Raw genomic sequence first — 13,216 nt, forward strand, 5'->3', positions numbered from 1 at the left:
ACCAGGGTTGGCACAAGGTCTGCTTGTTTAGTGGCCTCCAGGATCCCTCTGACCCTCAGGTTATTAGGTTATTTCTACGTTGCCTTTTTTCCTGGTCATCCAGCTTCAGGTAGCGGTCTTTAATTTGCGCAGTGTGTCTATTCACCGTAGCCTGATGCATCTCGTGACTGCACCAGCTGTTCAACCACTTTTTCTGTGTCATCCACGTGATGGCCAATTTACTTTATATCTTGTTTAAAGAGAGTCTGAAGCAATTTTTTTTCGCTATGTTTACCTTTTAATTCGCTTCAGAACTCTCATTAGCCGCAAACTGCTGCATCCCGGCTGAAAATCGAGGGCTGCAGACCCCTCAAATCCCCGGGGGTGTATCTGGCCGGCGCATCCTGAAGAGGCAGAGCTCTCTGCTGTAGCTCTGCCTCTTCTGATTTCAATCACGGACGATCGCCTCTTCTCCCCGCCTCTCTCACTCTTCCTTCACAGAGCGGGGCGGGGAGAGGCGGTGATCAGCGCGGCGATTGACGGCAGGAGAGGCAAAGCTACAGCTCATAGCTCTGCCTCTCAGAGCAGCAACTTTGCTTTTAAACGCTAAAGTTGGCGGCCGTTCGTCTGCTATTTAAGTTTATGGAGCCCACAGCGGATAGCAGGTTCGCAAACATTTGCAGAAATTCGCATTCGCTACTCGCAAACCAAAAATTTGATGTTCGGGCCATCTCTACTGCTCAATGCACACTGCTGGAGCCTGGAAAGAGCTAACTTTATGCTACTGAGCAGGGGGGACACAAGGGGGGGGGGGGGCACTGTAATCAGCAGGGGGCTGTCTGCCAGGGGCTACAATAGGGGTTGCAGAGGTTGCAACTGCTTCGGGGCCCTTGGGCCAGAGGGGCCCTCCCTCAACTACAGTATTAGCTCTCTATTGGTCCTGTGCTCATAATAATAACTTCTATAGATACTTTGAATAGTGGTAATCAGTAACAAACTCAGGGCCGGATTTCTGGCAAGGCAACTAGGCGCTGGCCTAGGGCGCCAGAATTTCAGCATTGTTTAGGGCGGCTTAGGGCGGCAAAGTGTTTGCAGCGCAGAGTAAACAACTTAAAAGCGCTTGGCCGCATTATTTATGCCGCCCACCTGGGACGGCAACTACAGCTTCCCCTGCACACTCCTCCACTTCCTCCTGCCCAGCGTGTCCCAGTACACACACTCTGCTGCAGGATGCCAGACCCGGACTGTCTGTAACCACCCTGGATTGTTAGCGGCAGGTGGCAGGTTGGACAGCCGGGTGTGCAGACACACAACTTCATGTGAAGGCGGGGGATGAAAGAGCCCATCAGTACACTCTGCGCAGACAGCGATCATGGCTCCAGAGCAGGGGAGATTTCAGGTAATTACACAGAGCGAGCGGGGAGGTCACGTCTGGCCTGGATTGTCCGGGAGGCTCTTCGGACTTCTGTTTCTTGCTGGCAGCTCAGAGGCTCTTTCATATTTATCTCTCCGTGCATGCTCTATTTTCTTCCTCCTCCAGCAGGTCTGCTCAGCTCTCCGCCCCTTCCCTCGGCATCCTAGTAGTAGCCGAGATGACCTGCAAGAGGAGGAAGAAAATAGAGCGTGCACAGAGAGGTAAATATGAAAGAGCCTCTGAGCTGCCAGCTCTGCACAGGGGGAAGGGAGAATAGTGGCTGGGAAGCAAGGCCTGGAATAAGTGACAGGAGGGAGCATAAGGAAGGCCAACATGATAGTGCTGGACATAGTCCGGCAGGGAGAGGGTTAAGTGTTGTAGAAGAGGCAGGAAGTGGTAGGAGGAGGCGGGACAGGCCAGAGCTGGGAGAGAGAGAAGGAGCTGGAAGGAAGGGAGGAGTCAGAGGCCGAAGGGAGACACAGGAGAAAGTTTCACAGGAGAAAGTTTGGCTGCTCCTGTTTTACCCATGATGGAGGACGTGGAGAGTTTGCTGCAGATGGTCCGGACGGAGGCTGCTGCCCGCGGCCCCTCATGGGTCGCAGAACAGATGACCAGGATGGCGGGTGGGGCGGACGGAGAGCCCGGAGGGCGCAGCAGCGCGCGGATATCGCGGCCGCCGGAGCGGCTGAGCCCCAGCCCATCGCCCAGGGGGACTAGGCGAAGCGGAAGTCCGTCTCAGGGACCGCCGGCTCCCCCCAAGAAAAAAGGCAAAGCAGCAGGCGGAAGCCTGGCGGAACAGCCGGAGTCGCATAGGGAGGAGGAACGACCGGGCACCAGCGCTAGCAGTGATGGGATGACGGGCCAGGAAGACGCTGGGCCCAACGAGGAACAGCCAAACGGAACACAAGGGGCACAGCACACGCCAGCAACCCCGGCTGGGCGTCCGCAGAAAGGCGAGACACGGAAGAAGGGAGGCGGCAGCACCAGGGCACAGCAGGCCGCAATGCAACCAGCCTCAAGCCGGAAGAAGGCCCAGCAAGCGGGGAGCAGAGGTGCAGGCAAGGGGAAGCAGGCGGTGAAGACCACCACGCCGAAGACGGCCCCGCGGTCACAGAGGAAGGGGTCTAGCGGCCAGCCACGTGACCAAGGGGGCAGGGTAGCCACCCGAAACAGGCCCCGTTCGCCATCTCCACCCCGCAGGGCAGGAAGAGGCGAGTCCTCCAGGGGTCACGAGTCGGAGGTACAGCAGAGAAGGGACAGCGACGGCACGGAAAGGGGCCGAGAGCGAGGTGCCAACCGGCACAGGAATGTCAGCGGATCGGCCCGCCCGGGCGATACCGCATCCGAGGAGTCCGGGGAGGACGAGGGACCGAGGAGGGAGAGTCCGAGGGTCCCGGAGGATCGTGGTGACCATCCGGTACAGCGAGGTGAGCCAATGTACAGAGCTGCTAATTCATTACATGCTGGTGTGAGTAGAGTGGTGGGTGGCGAAAGCGAGGGGCCTAACCCGGCAGTAGGGAGCAATATGTCAAATTTAGGAGAAGGTTCAGGTGCGGCGTTGTCAATGATGACGTCGTTATTGTTGAGTATTCGAGATACCCTACAAGGTGAGACGGCTACGAGGTCCACTCCTGTAGCAGCGTGGTCAGGGCCTGCGCAAAGGGCGGTAGTTGCATCGCCTCCTGAAGTGACGCAGGTAAGGCAGACTAGTGTACAGACAGCTACTGGGTCGACTCAGACACTTGAGACGACGGGAGAAAAGGATACAGAAATGATTTGCTTATCAGATAAGGCGCAAGGTGATGTTTACTTATGTATGAGGGGGCCGATGGGAAAGCATTTGAAACCAGAAGTGCGTGAAAAAATTTGGAAAGGGGAGTACATCGAGATTTTCTCATTGCTCCCTTTGGGTAAGTTCAATTTAGATAGGGGTAGAATTGATGAGACCAAAAAAGAGGACGAAGAGCGTAGGAGGTATCGCTTGATACCGAGGACGTTCCAAAACTGGTACCAAGCATTTGCGATATATGCGAGCGTGCTGGGGGAGAAGCAACCAGAGTGCTGTTCAGCACTTTTTTGCTATTTTGATATGATCGGGGAGGCTCATAGGATGTATGGTGGAAACGCCTGGCTGAGGTATGATGAACAATTCAGGCAGGAAAAGGCTTTTCACCCAGGAATTAGGTGGAATCATAAGAACATTGATTTGTGGATGAGCCTGATGATTCCAGGCACAAGGGCAAATCAGCCCTTTCAGGGGACGGCCAGCAGCCCTGGATCAGCGGGTCAGCTGGCCAATAGAAAGCCTGGGGTCTGCTGGAAGTTCAATGAAGGGGCATGCAAATTTGGGAGCACATGTCGCTTTAAGCACGAATGCTCAGCCTGCGGTGGAAGTCATATGGTTACAAAATGCTCCAGAAGGGGAAAGGGTCAGTACGCGGATTCCTCTGGAAAAAGGGAGGAGTCCGGTGAAGGTAGCAAGGATGGAACAGTACCTAAATAGATTCCCTGATACGGAGGTAGCTGAATTTTTGAGGATGGGGTTTGCGGAGGGTTTCAGAATCCCTAGCTTTGGGGTTCCGAGTTCGCAACCCCCATTTCGCAACTTAAAATCAGTTACGGCACATCCGGAAGTGGTATCGCAGAAGTTGGAGAAGGAGGTGAGTTTGGGTAGAATGTCCGGCCCCTTTCAGCAACCCCCTGTGGAAGAATTGGTAGTGTCGCCTTTAGGTCTGGTTCCTAAAAAGGAGCCGAATTCATTTAGGTTAATACACCATCTGTCATATCCAAAAGGCGCTTCAGTAAATGATGGGATTGACCCGGAATCCTCCTCAGTAGTTTACACGTCGTTCGATGCGGCGGTCCGATTGGTGAAAAGTGCAGGGAAGGGCGCCTTGTTGGCCAAGACAGATGTGGAAGCGGCCTTCCGACTATTACCGGTCCACCCCGCAAGTTGCAGGTTGCTTGGTTGTTTCTGGGAGGGGGGTTATTATGTTGATCGTTGTTTACCAATGGGTTGTTCGATTTCATGTTCTTATTTTGAGCGGTTTAGCTCTTTTGTGGAATGGGTGGTGAAGGACGAGTCGGGGCTCCGGACGGCCATTCACTACCTGGATGATTTTCTATTCGTGGGTCCGGCCGCGTCACGTGATTGCGCACATTTACTGAACACAATGAGGTGGGTATGTGACAGATTGGGCATTCCATTAGCAGAAGAAAAGACGGAGGGCCCCCAGACGATCATAAAATTTCTTGGGATCACGATAGATTCCATTGCTATGGAATGCAGGTTACCCGAGGACAAAGTGACCGATTTGCAGGGTACGATAAAAAGAGTCCTTGGCTGTAAGAAGGTTACCCTACAAGAGCTACAGTCTCTTTTAGGGAAGTTAAATTTCACCTGCAGGATCATGCCCATGGGCCGGATTTTCTGCAGGCGATTGGCAAGGGCTACTGCAGGCGTTCAGCTGCCTCATCACAGGGTTCGTCTGGTAACGGCACATAAGCAAGATTTGCTCATGTGGCTGTCCTTTCTGGAAGAATTCAATGGACGGTCACTTTGGATGGACGAGAGTACAGGCAATCATGATTTGGAGTTGTTCACGGATGCTGCAGGATCGTGTGGGTTCGGGGCCTTCTTCGCGGGTAAGTGGTGCGCGGAAGCCTGGCCAGGGCGTTGGGTGCAGTTAGGTTTTACAAAAAACCTGCTGCTCCTAGAATTGTTTCCCATTCTGGTAGCGGTAGAATTGTGGGGTACGTTGCTTCGGAACAAGAGGATTCGCTTTAATTGCGATAACCTGGGTGTGGTGACAGCGGTCAACAGCCTGTCAGCATCCTCACCTCCGGTAGTGAAGGTCTTGAGACAGTTGGTTCTCAGTTGTTTGAGATATAACCTGTTCATTTTTGCCGTTCACTTGCCGGGGGTGGAGAATGATGTGGCTGACGCTCTTTCTCGGTTTCAATGGCAGAGATTCTGGGACGTCGCGCCGGGAGCAGATCGGCAAGGGGAGTCTTGTCCCTGGGACTTGTGGGAGATACCCCTGGGCCCATAGGAGAGTGGATATCGAACTCATTGTCAGAGGCCACCTGGTCGGCATACACGACAGTGTGGAGACAATGGAGTGAATTACAGCATCAGTTCGGAAGGGGTGAGACGGAACAGGATCAAGTGTATCTGCTGTTACAGTTCATGGCTATGAAAGGAGCGGAGGGAGTATCTGCATCGGCGTTATCAAAAAACTTGTCAGCACTTTCTTTTGCCTTTAAGTTACAGGGATTGCCGGACGTGACAAAGGATTTTAGGGTGCGTATGGCACTTAGGGGTTTCAGGGCGCAGCATAGGATACCAGAGAATTCCAGGCGTCCATTCACGTTCCAGCTGCTCGAGTCGCTGGTGAACAGATTGGGATCTCTGTGCAAGTCATGGTATGAGGAATTGCTGTTCGGGGCGGCTTTCTCGCTAGCGTTTTTCGGGGCATTTAGGATCAGTGAACTGGTTAGTAAAGGAAAGCATTGCTCTGGGGGTATACTGCGGGAGGAGGTTAAGCTTCTTTCAGAATCTGTGGAAATTTTTCTCCGTAGATCAAAGATGGATCGTGCTGGTGCAGGCAGGACAATTTATTTATTTCAGATTAGTGGGTCTGTAGCATGCCCAGTCTCCAGGGTCGCTGAGTTTTTAAGGGTACGGAGCAGAAACGGGCTTTTCTTTCTGTGTCACGAGGATGGATCTTCTTTATCTAAGTACCAGTTTAATGCAGTCTTTAGGAAAACTTTAGCCAGTTTGGGGTTAGCCGAAAGGGAATACGCATCTCATTCGTTCAGGATAGGGGCAGCAACGGAGGCGGCCAGGTGGGGGCTCGCGGACGAGCATATAAAGCGAATAGGAAGGTGGGAGTCATCCCGGTTTCTGCTGTATGTTAGGCCGCATTTGATTTAAGTATTATTATAGCACGTTTTAGTTTGTGTAGTTAGTTGGTGGTTGGTTTTCCCTCTTTTTCTTTTCTTTCAGTGATTGGCATCTCCCCTCGGCTGGTCTGGATTATGGGACACTCCTATGTGTCAAGGGGTGCCCAGCGAGCTGCTGTGAGACCGGACGGTCGGCAGCTAGGTATTCCAAGAGCAACGGCGAGGCTGAGATGGATAGGTTTCCCAGGTTTAATGTGGGATAAGGTGCTGCCAAAAATACGGAGTCTGGTGACGCAGGACAGAGCACCAGATGTCCTAGTTATACACGCGGGAGGCAATGATTTGGCCACAAGGACCACGCGAGCAATAACCAAGGAGATAAAAGGTGATCTTTTGGAACTGCGCTCTACTTTACCCGACACTGTGATCGTGTGGTCGGAGATGGTGAGTAGGAGCAAGTGGAGACTGGCACGATCAGTGGAGAGGATTAATCGAGCACGAAAGAAGCTCAACAGAGAGGTGTCCCGTTTCATAGCACAAAACGGGGGTGTGGCAGTTAGGCATTTAGAGCTAGAAGTGGATACGGTGCTATTTTTGGAGGTTGACGGGGTTCATCTTAACCCTATCGGGATGGATTTGTGGTCGCTAGCTTTAGAGGAGGGAATTCAGAAAGCCCTAGCGGTGCGGGCGGCGCAAGGGTGAGGTTTCCCCCTTGTTTGCTGTGGCGGGGCAAGGTGTCTGGAGAATGGTGAAGGAAGGAGGACTTAGAGGATTTCACTTAGGTGACTTCCTCAGGTAACAAACTAATGGAGCGATAAGAAGAACAGTTGATAAGGGGCATGCCGCTGTTCCCGAGTCTGTTGATGCGGCTGGGGGCCGGATTGAGCCGCATGCCCAGAAAGAGAATGCGTTGTTTAATTTCGATTGTTTAAGTAGCTCTGGACGCTTTGCCCTGCAAGTAAATGGTTATCGTTTTATATTAAAATGTTATTAAGGTTAATAAATGGGCTGCATTGGCCTTAAAATTCCAAAGTCAAAATGCAGTCCGAGTGTTTTATATTAAGCATAGACTTTTATGTTTGTTTAAGGGGGAGGGGGGAAGTAAAATTATGGGGTTGGTTTGTCCGCAGGACGGCAATTGGTCATGCACATATCAAGCAAGGCCTGGAATAAGTGACAGGAGGGAGCATAAGGAAGGCCAACATGATAGTGCTGGACATAGTCCGGCAGGGAGAGGGTTAAGTGTTGTAGAAGAGGCAGGAAGTGGTAGGAGGAGGCGGGACAGGCCAGAGCTGGGAGAGAGAGAAGGAGCTGGAAGGAAGGGAGGAGTCAGAGGCCGAAGGGAGACACAGGAGAAAGTTTCCCGCCCACCCGCCCGTTAGGGGAGATAGGTAGGTGGTTTGTCATTGCAGCTAGCGGGGCAAGGTGTCTGGAGAATGGTGAAGGAAGGAGGACTTAGAGGATTTCACTTAGGTGACTTCCTCAGGTAACAAACTAATGGAGCGATAAGAAGAACAGTTGATAAGGGGCATGCCGCTGTTCCCGAGTCTGTTGATGCGGCTGGGGGCCGGATTGAGCCGCATGCCCAGAAAGAGAATGCGTTGTTTAATTTCGATTGTTTAAGTAGCTCTGGACGCTTTGCCCTGCAAGTAAATGGTTATCGTTTTATATTAAAATGTTATTAAGGTTAATAAATGGGCTGCATTGGCCTTAAAATTCCAAAGTCAAAATGCAGTCCGAGTGTTTTATATTAAGCATAGACTTTTATGTTTGTTTAAGGGGGAGGGGGGAAGTAAAATTATGGGGTTGGTTTGTCCGTAGGACGGCAATTGGTCATGCACATATCATGTAAATTGAGCCTCCATTGTGTCTGCAGCTCTGCACTGAAACAATCAGCATTTTCACACTGTGCCAATCAGCCTTTCTGAGTGCAGTATGGACTCTGCAGGCAGCGTCAGAAATGTCAGGCATGTGTGACAGGCTGCTTCTCTGCAGTATGGGTCTTCTGTCTGCTTTGCATTTCTGCACTCTTCACATGGGGAAAGGCAATGTTTGTGGGGGAGAAGGGTGCAGGCATTGTTTCTGTGCACTATGTATGATGTTGTAAAGGTAAATGATTATGGTGTGCAAATGGAGCTTGACTTGTAATATAACTGTCTGCAGGGCCGGCCTTAGGTTTTACAGCGCCCTGAGCGTAACCAGATTTTGGCGCCCCCCCCATTCATCCCCTTCACATTGCGTGCATATAATAGGCAGATCCCCCCCCTTAGTGTATATAGGCTACTAGTCTTGCATATGTAGGCAGATCCCCCTTTAATGTATATATAGGCAGATCCCCCTTAGTGCATATAGGCTTAGGCTACTAGTCTTGCAGTTACAGATCCCTTTTAGTGTATTTAGGCAGCCGATCCCCCTCTCCCCTCTTAGTGTATCTAGCATAGGCATATTCCCCCTTTAGCGTAGGGAGGTTGAGGAGCCTTACTTTTTGCTGGTCTTATATTCTTACTGTCTGCAGAGCAGTCTGCAGACTCAGCGCCATCAGATAATTCATCAAGTAGTCACATGCCATCAGATAATTCATCAAGTCCTCACATGCCATCAGATAATTCATCAAGTAGTCACATGCCATCAGATAATTCATCAAGCAGTCTCATGCCATCAGATAATTCATCAAGCAGTCTCATGCCATCAGATAATTCATCAAGCAGTCTCATGCCATCAGATAATTCATCAAGCAGTCTCATGCCATCAGATAATTTGTCAGGTCGTCACATGCCATCAGATAATTCATCAAGTAGTCACATGCCATCAGATAATTCATCAAATCGTGGCATGCCATCAGGTAATTCATCAAATAGTCACATGCTGCCCAACAAAAATAAAGTTGCAACAGTCAACCAGATAAAATAATTAAGTAGCCAGGTACCTCACAATAAACAAACTACATAGACAGATGCCTCAAGATAAAACAATTTAGTAGCCAAGTCCACCCTGGATACATAAATTAAACAGCCATGTTCACCAAATAAAATAATTAGATAGCTATGTGCCCATACATATCAGTAGGTAGAAAAATGTGCCCCTAGATGTTAGGTAACCATAGCGGACCCCCAATTGCTAGCTGGGTGCAGGGTGTTTGCTGGGTGCAGGTTAGGGCAGTGTGCAGGCTGGTGGCTGCGTGCAGGGCAGGGTGCAGGTTAGGGCAGTGTGCAGGATGGGTGCAGGGACAGGGTGCTGGTAAGGGCAGTTGTGGCTGGGGCAGGGTGGGCAGTTTTGGATGGAGCAGGGTGGGCAGTTGTGGCTGGGTGGGCAGTTGTGGCTGAGGCAGGGTTGGCAGTTGTGGCTGGGTGGGCAGTTGTGGCTGAGGCAGGGTGGGCAGTTATGGCTGGGTGTGCAGTTGTGGCTGGGTGGGCAGCTGGGGCAGGGTGGGCAGTTGAGGCTGGGTGGGCAGTTGAGGCTAGGGCAGGGTGGGCAGTTGTGGCTGAGGCAGGGTGGGCAGTTGTGGCTGGGTGGGCAGTTGTGGCTGAGGTAAGGTGGTAAGTTGTGGCTGGGTGGGCAGTTGTGGCTGAGGCAGGGTGGGCAGTTGTGGCTGAGTGTGCAGTTGTGGCTGGGTGAGCAGCTGGGGCAGGGTGGGCAGTTGAGGCTAGGGCAGGGTGGGCAGTTGTGGCTGAGGCAGGGTGGGCAGTTGTGGCTGAAGCAGGGTGGGCAGTTGTGGCTGGAGCAGGGTGGGCAGTTGTGGCTGGAGCAGGGTGGGCAGCTGGGGCAGGGTGGGCAGTTGTGGCTGGAGCAGGGTGGGCAGCTGGGGCAGGGTGGGCAGTTGTGGCTGAAGCAGGGTGGGCAGTTGTGGCTGGAGCAGGGTGGGCAGTTGTGGCTGGAGCAGGGTGGGCAGCTGGGACAGGGTGGGCAGTTGTGGCTGGAGCAGGGTGGGCAGCTGGGGCAGGGTGGGCAGCAGGGGCTGGGGCAGGGTGGGCCGTTGTGGCTGGGTGGGCAGCTGGGGCAGGGTGGGCAGCTGGGGCAGGGTGGGTAGTTGTGGCTGGGTGGGCAGCTGGGGCAGGGTGGGCAGCTGGGGCAGGGTGGGCCGTTGTGGCTGGGTGGGCAGCTGGGGCAGGGTGGGCAGCTGGGGCAGGGTGGGTAGTTGTGGCTGGGTGGGCAGCTGGGGCAGGGTGGGCAGCTGGGGCAGGGTGGGTAGTTGTGGCTGGGTGGGCAGCTGGGGCAGGGTGGGCAGCTGGGGCAGGGTGGGCAGTTGTGGCTGGGGCAGGGTGGGCCGTTGTGGCTGGGTGGGCAGCTGGGGCAGGGTGGGCAGCTGGGGCAGGGTGGGTAGTTGTGGCTGGGTGGGCAGCTGGGGCAGGGTGGGTAGTTGTGGCTGGGTGGGCAGCTGGGGCAGGGTGGGTAGTTGTGGCTGGGTGGGCAGCTGGGGCAGGGTGGGCAGCTGGGGCAGGGTGGGTAGTTGTGGCTGGGTGGGCAGCTGGGGCAGGGTGGGTAGTTGTGGCTGGGTGGGCAGCTGGGGCAGGGTGGGCAGCTGGGGCAGAGTGGGTAGTTGTGGCTGGGTGGGCAGCTGGGGCAGGGTGGGCAGCTGGAGCAGGGTGGGTAGTTGCGGCTGTTACAGACCTCAGATCTCGCGGCGACCGGTCCCCGCAGCCTGTCCCTGCTCTTCTCATGGTGACTGACAGACCTCAGATGGCAGCGACAGCAGAGTCACAGGCCGTGCACGCTACCCGCGCTCAATGTACTCCAAATACGGAAGTGACGTCAGAGGTCAATGACGTCACTTCCGCATTTGGAATATATTCAACGTGGATAGCGTGCACAGCCACAGCCAGCAACTCTTTGTCGCTGCGGTCTGAGGTCTGTCGGGGACAGGCGGCGGGGGCAGAGGCGGCATCGGGAGGGGAGGCTCTGAAACCCACAGCGGCAGTTTGCTGGTCTTCGCCCCCAGCGGCACCAAGGGGCGCAGCAAGACGCTCAGCGAGACGGACCCCATCTGGAGCCCGCAGCAGCAGCCGGATAATGTATGCGGCCAGGAGCGCCCCCCTGGAAGCCGGCGCCCTGAGCGACCGCTCCGGTCGCTCAGGTCAAAGGCCGGCCCTGACTGTCTGACATAATATATGTATTATGGCACTGCCCACCCTCTCTCTTCTCTCCTAGACTAGCTCTCCAACCATCCCTCTTACCATATCCATGCCCATTTGTCCTGTCTCACTTTCCCTCCGCTATGTGGCTTTCTCCATCTTTTCTCTCTTTCATGCTTTGTCCTTCCTCAGTAGCTATATACTTCTGCCAGTGTACAGTATTTAATAGTGCTGACATCTTCTGCAGCACTTTACAGAGTACATAGTCATGTCACTGACTGTCCTCAGAGGAGCTCACAATCTAATCCTACCATAGTCATAGTCTAATGTCCTACCATATTATTATTATGTATTTGAATAGCACTGATATCTGCTGCAGCTCTTTACAGATTATGTAGTCATGTCCCCACCTACATGTCCTCAGAGAAGCTCAAAATATTATCCCCTACCACAGTCCGGCGGATCGTTCAGAAATAGCCTTATCAGTCCGCCGACAGACAGACTGTACACACGCTGTACTGTCTGCTGAAAACCCGCCCAGCGGGAGGTGACGATGGACCTGTCGTTGCCTTTAGTACGGCGTGTGTACGAGCCTTTAGACCAGTTTTGTGGGGGGAAAAATTAACATTTCTGGGAATGTAGGAGGTAACTACAATGGACACAGCCTGCCGTGCTCTACAATCAAATGCATTTACAGGCTTCATTTAGATGTGTGTGTTGGGAAGGATGATGGAGGAGGTGGGGGCGGCTGATGATAGCTGGCCTAGGGTGTTGAAAAGTAGAAATCCGGCCCTGAACAAACTGTTTCCCATCCCCTTCTTGCACCACCAATGATTTGGGAAGCAAGCACTGTATCTACTTGTGAATGCTTTGTGGACATATATATTTAATTGTGGTAAATCCCATTTAAACTTTACATTTATTTCATCACCGAGGACCTCTGCCTAATTCTGGAACTAGACATCCATTGCAAACAGCATTATTATTAGGCCACTGGTGAAACAGATATTAAGCACATTTTTCTTTTCTGAATGACATACTTACCTGTGAGCCAGTGGAATATCTCCCAGGTGCTTGATTAGTGGATGCTTTGTTTGAACCAACTGAGTTGTCCATACTTTTTCCACTACAACAATGTGTTCGCAAACATTTTCCATATTCTTTACGAACCTAAAACAACATGAAAAATATTAAGGATTTCTAGTTATGGCAATGAACCCTGTATAGTGCAATCTGGCGCAACATTTGGGGAATATTCAGCAACAGTGGTAAAATTGCTCTGTGCTGGTAGGGCACAGCAATGTTATTGATACTTGTCAGTTAAGTAATGCATATTGCGCAAATAGCAGAAGTCATGTTACCTAGGTAACACGTGCACTGCCAGGGCCGGCCTTAGGTTTCACAGCGCCCTGAGCGAAACCTGATTTTTGTGCCCCCCTTCATTCTCTTCACGCATGCGCGCGCACACACTCACAAGCACACACAGACCCATATGCAATTCATCTTTTCTCCTGAGATATCTCCTAGGACAGTGGTTCCCAACTTTTTTGACATCATGACACATCACGCAAAATGCGTATAATAGGAAAAATACTATTAATAACCACGAATGGATGGAAAGAGTGCACTATCCTGAATATACTTAAAAATGAAGGCTAGAACCTTTCAGGAATATTAATAAAAACAATCAGCGGGACAGTTAGCGCCCCCCCCCCCCCATTTAGAATGATAGCACAGCACCGACAATTTGCACCACGCGCTATAGCCGCAGTGCGCCCCCCCAAAAAAATGCCCCACGATCTCACGTGTAGGTGCCCTCAATATAGGTTGCCAAGCATAGGTGCCCTCA

General features: G+C 52.5%; 1 protein-coding gene across 9 annotated transcripts in view; it reads right to left on the reverse strand.

The window, feature by feature from the left end:
• The window catches only part of ADGRL3 (adhesion G protein-coupled receptor L3), a 2,975,920-nt gene that overhangs the window by 547,373 nt on the left and 2,415,331 nt on the right, over window positions 1-13,216 (reverse strand). For all 9 annotated transcript variants that reach the window (XM_068233819.1, XM_068233821.1, XM_068233820.1 and 6 more), the window contains one exon: window positions 12,412-12,537. In XM_068233819.1, coding sequence (XP_068089920.1) covers window positions 12,412-12,537 — 126 coding nt within the window. The remainder of the gene's footprint in view (window positions 1-12,411; window positions 12,538-13,216) is intronic.

This window comes from Hyperolius riggenbachi, chromosome 1 (assembly GCF_040937935.1).
Source record: "Hyperolius riggenbachi isolate aHypRig1 chromosome 1, aHypRig1.pri, whole genome shotgun sequence".
Taxonomy (NCBI): Eukaryota; Metazoa; Chordata; class Amphibia; order Anura; family Hyperoliidae; genus Hyperolius; species Hyperolius riggenbachi.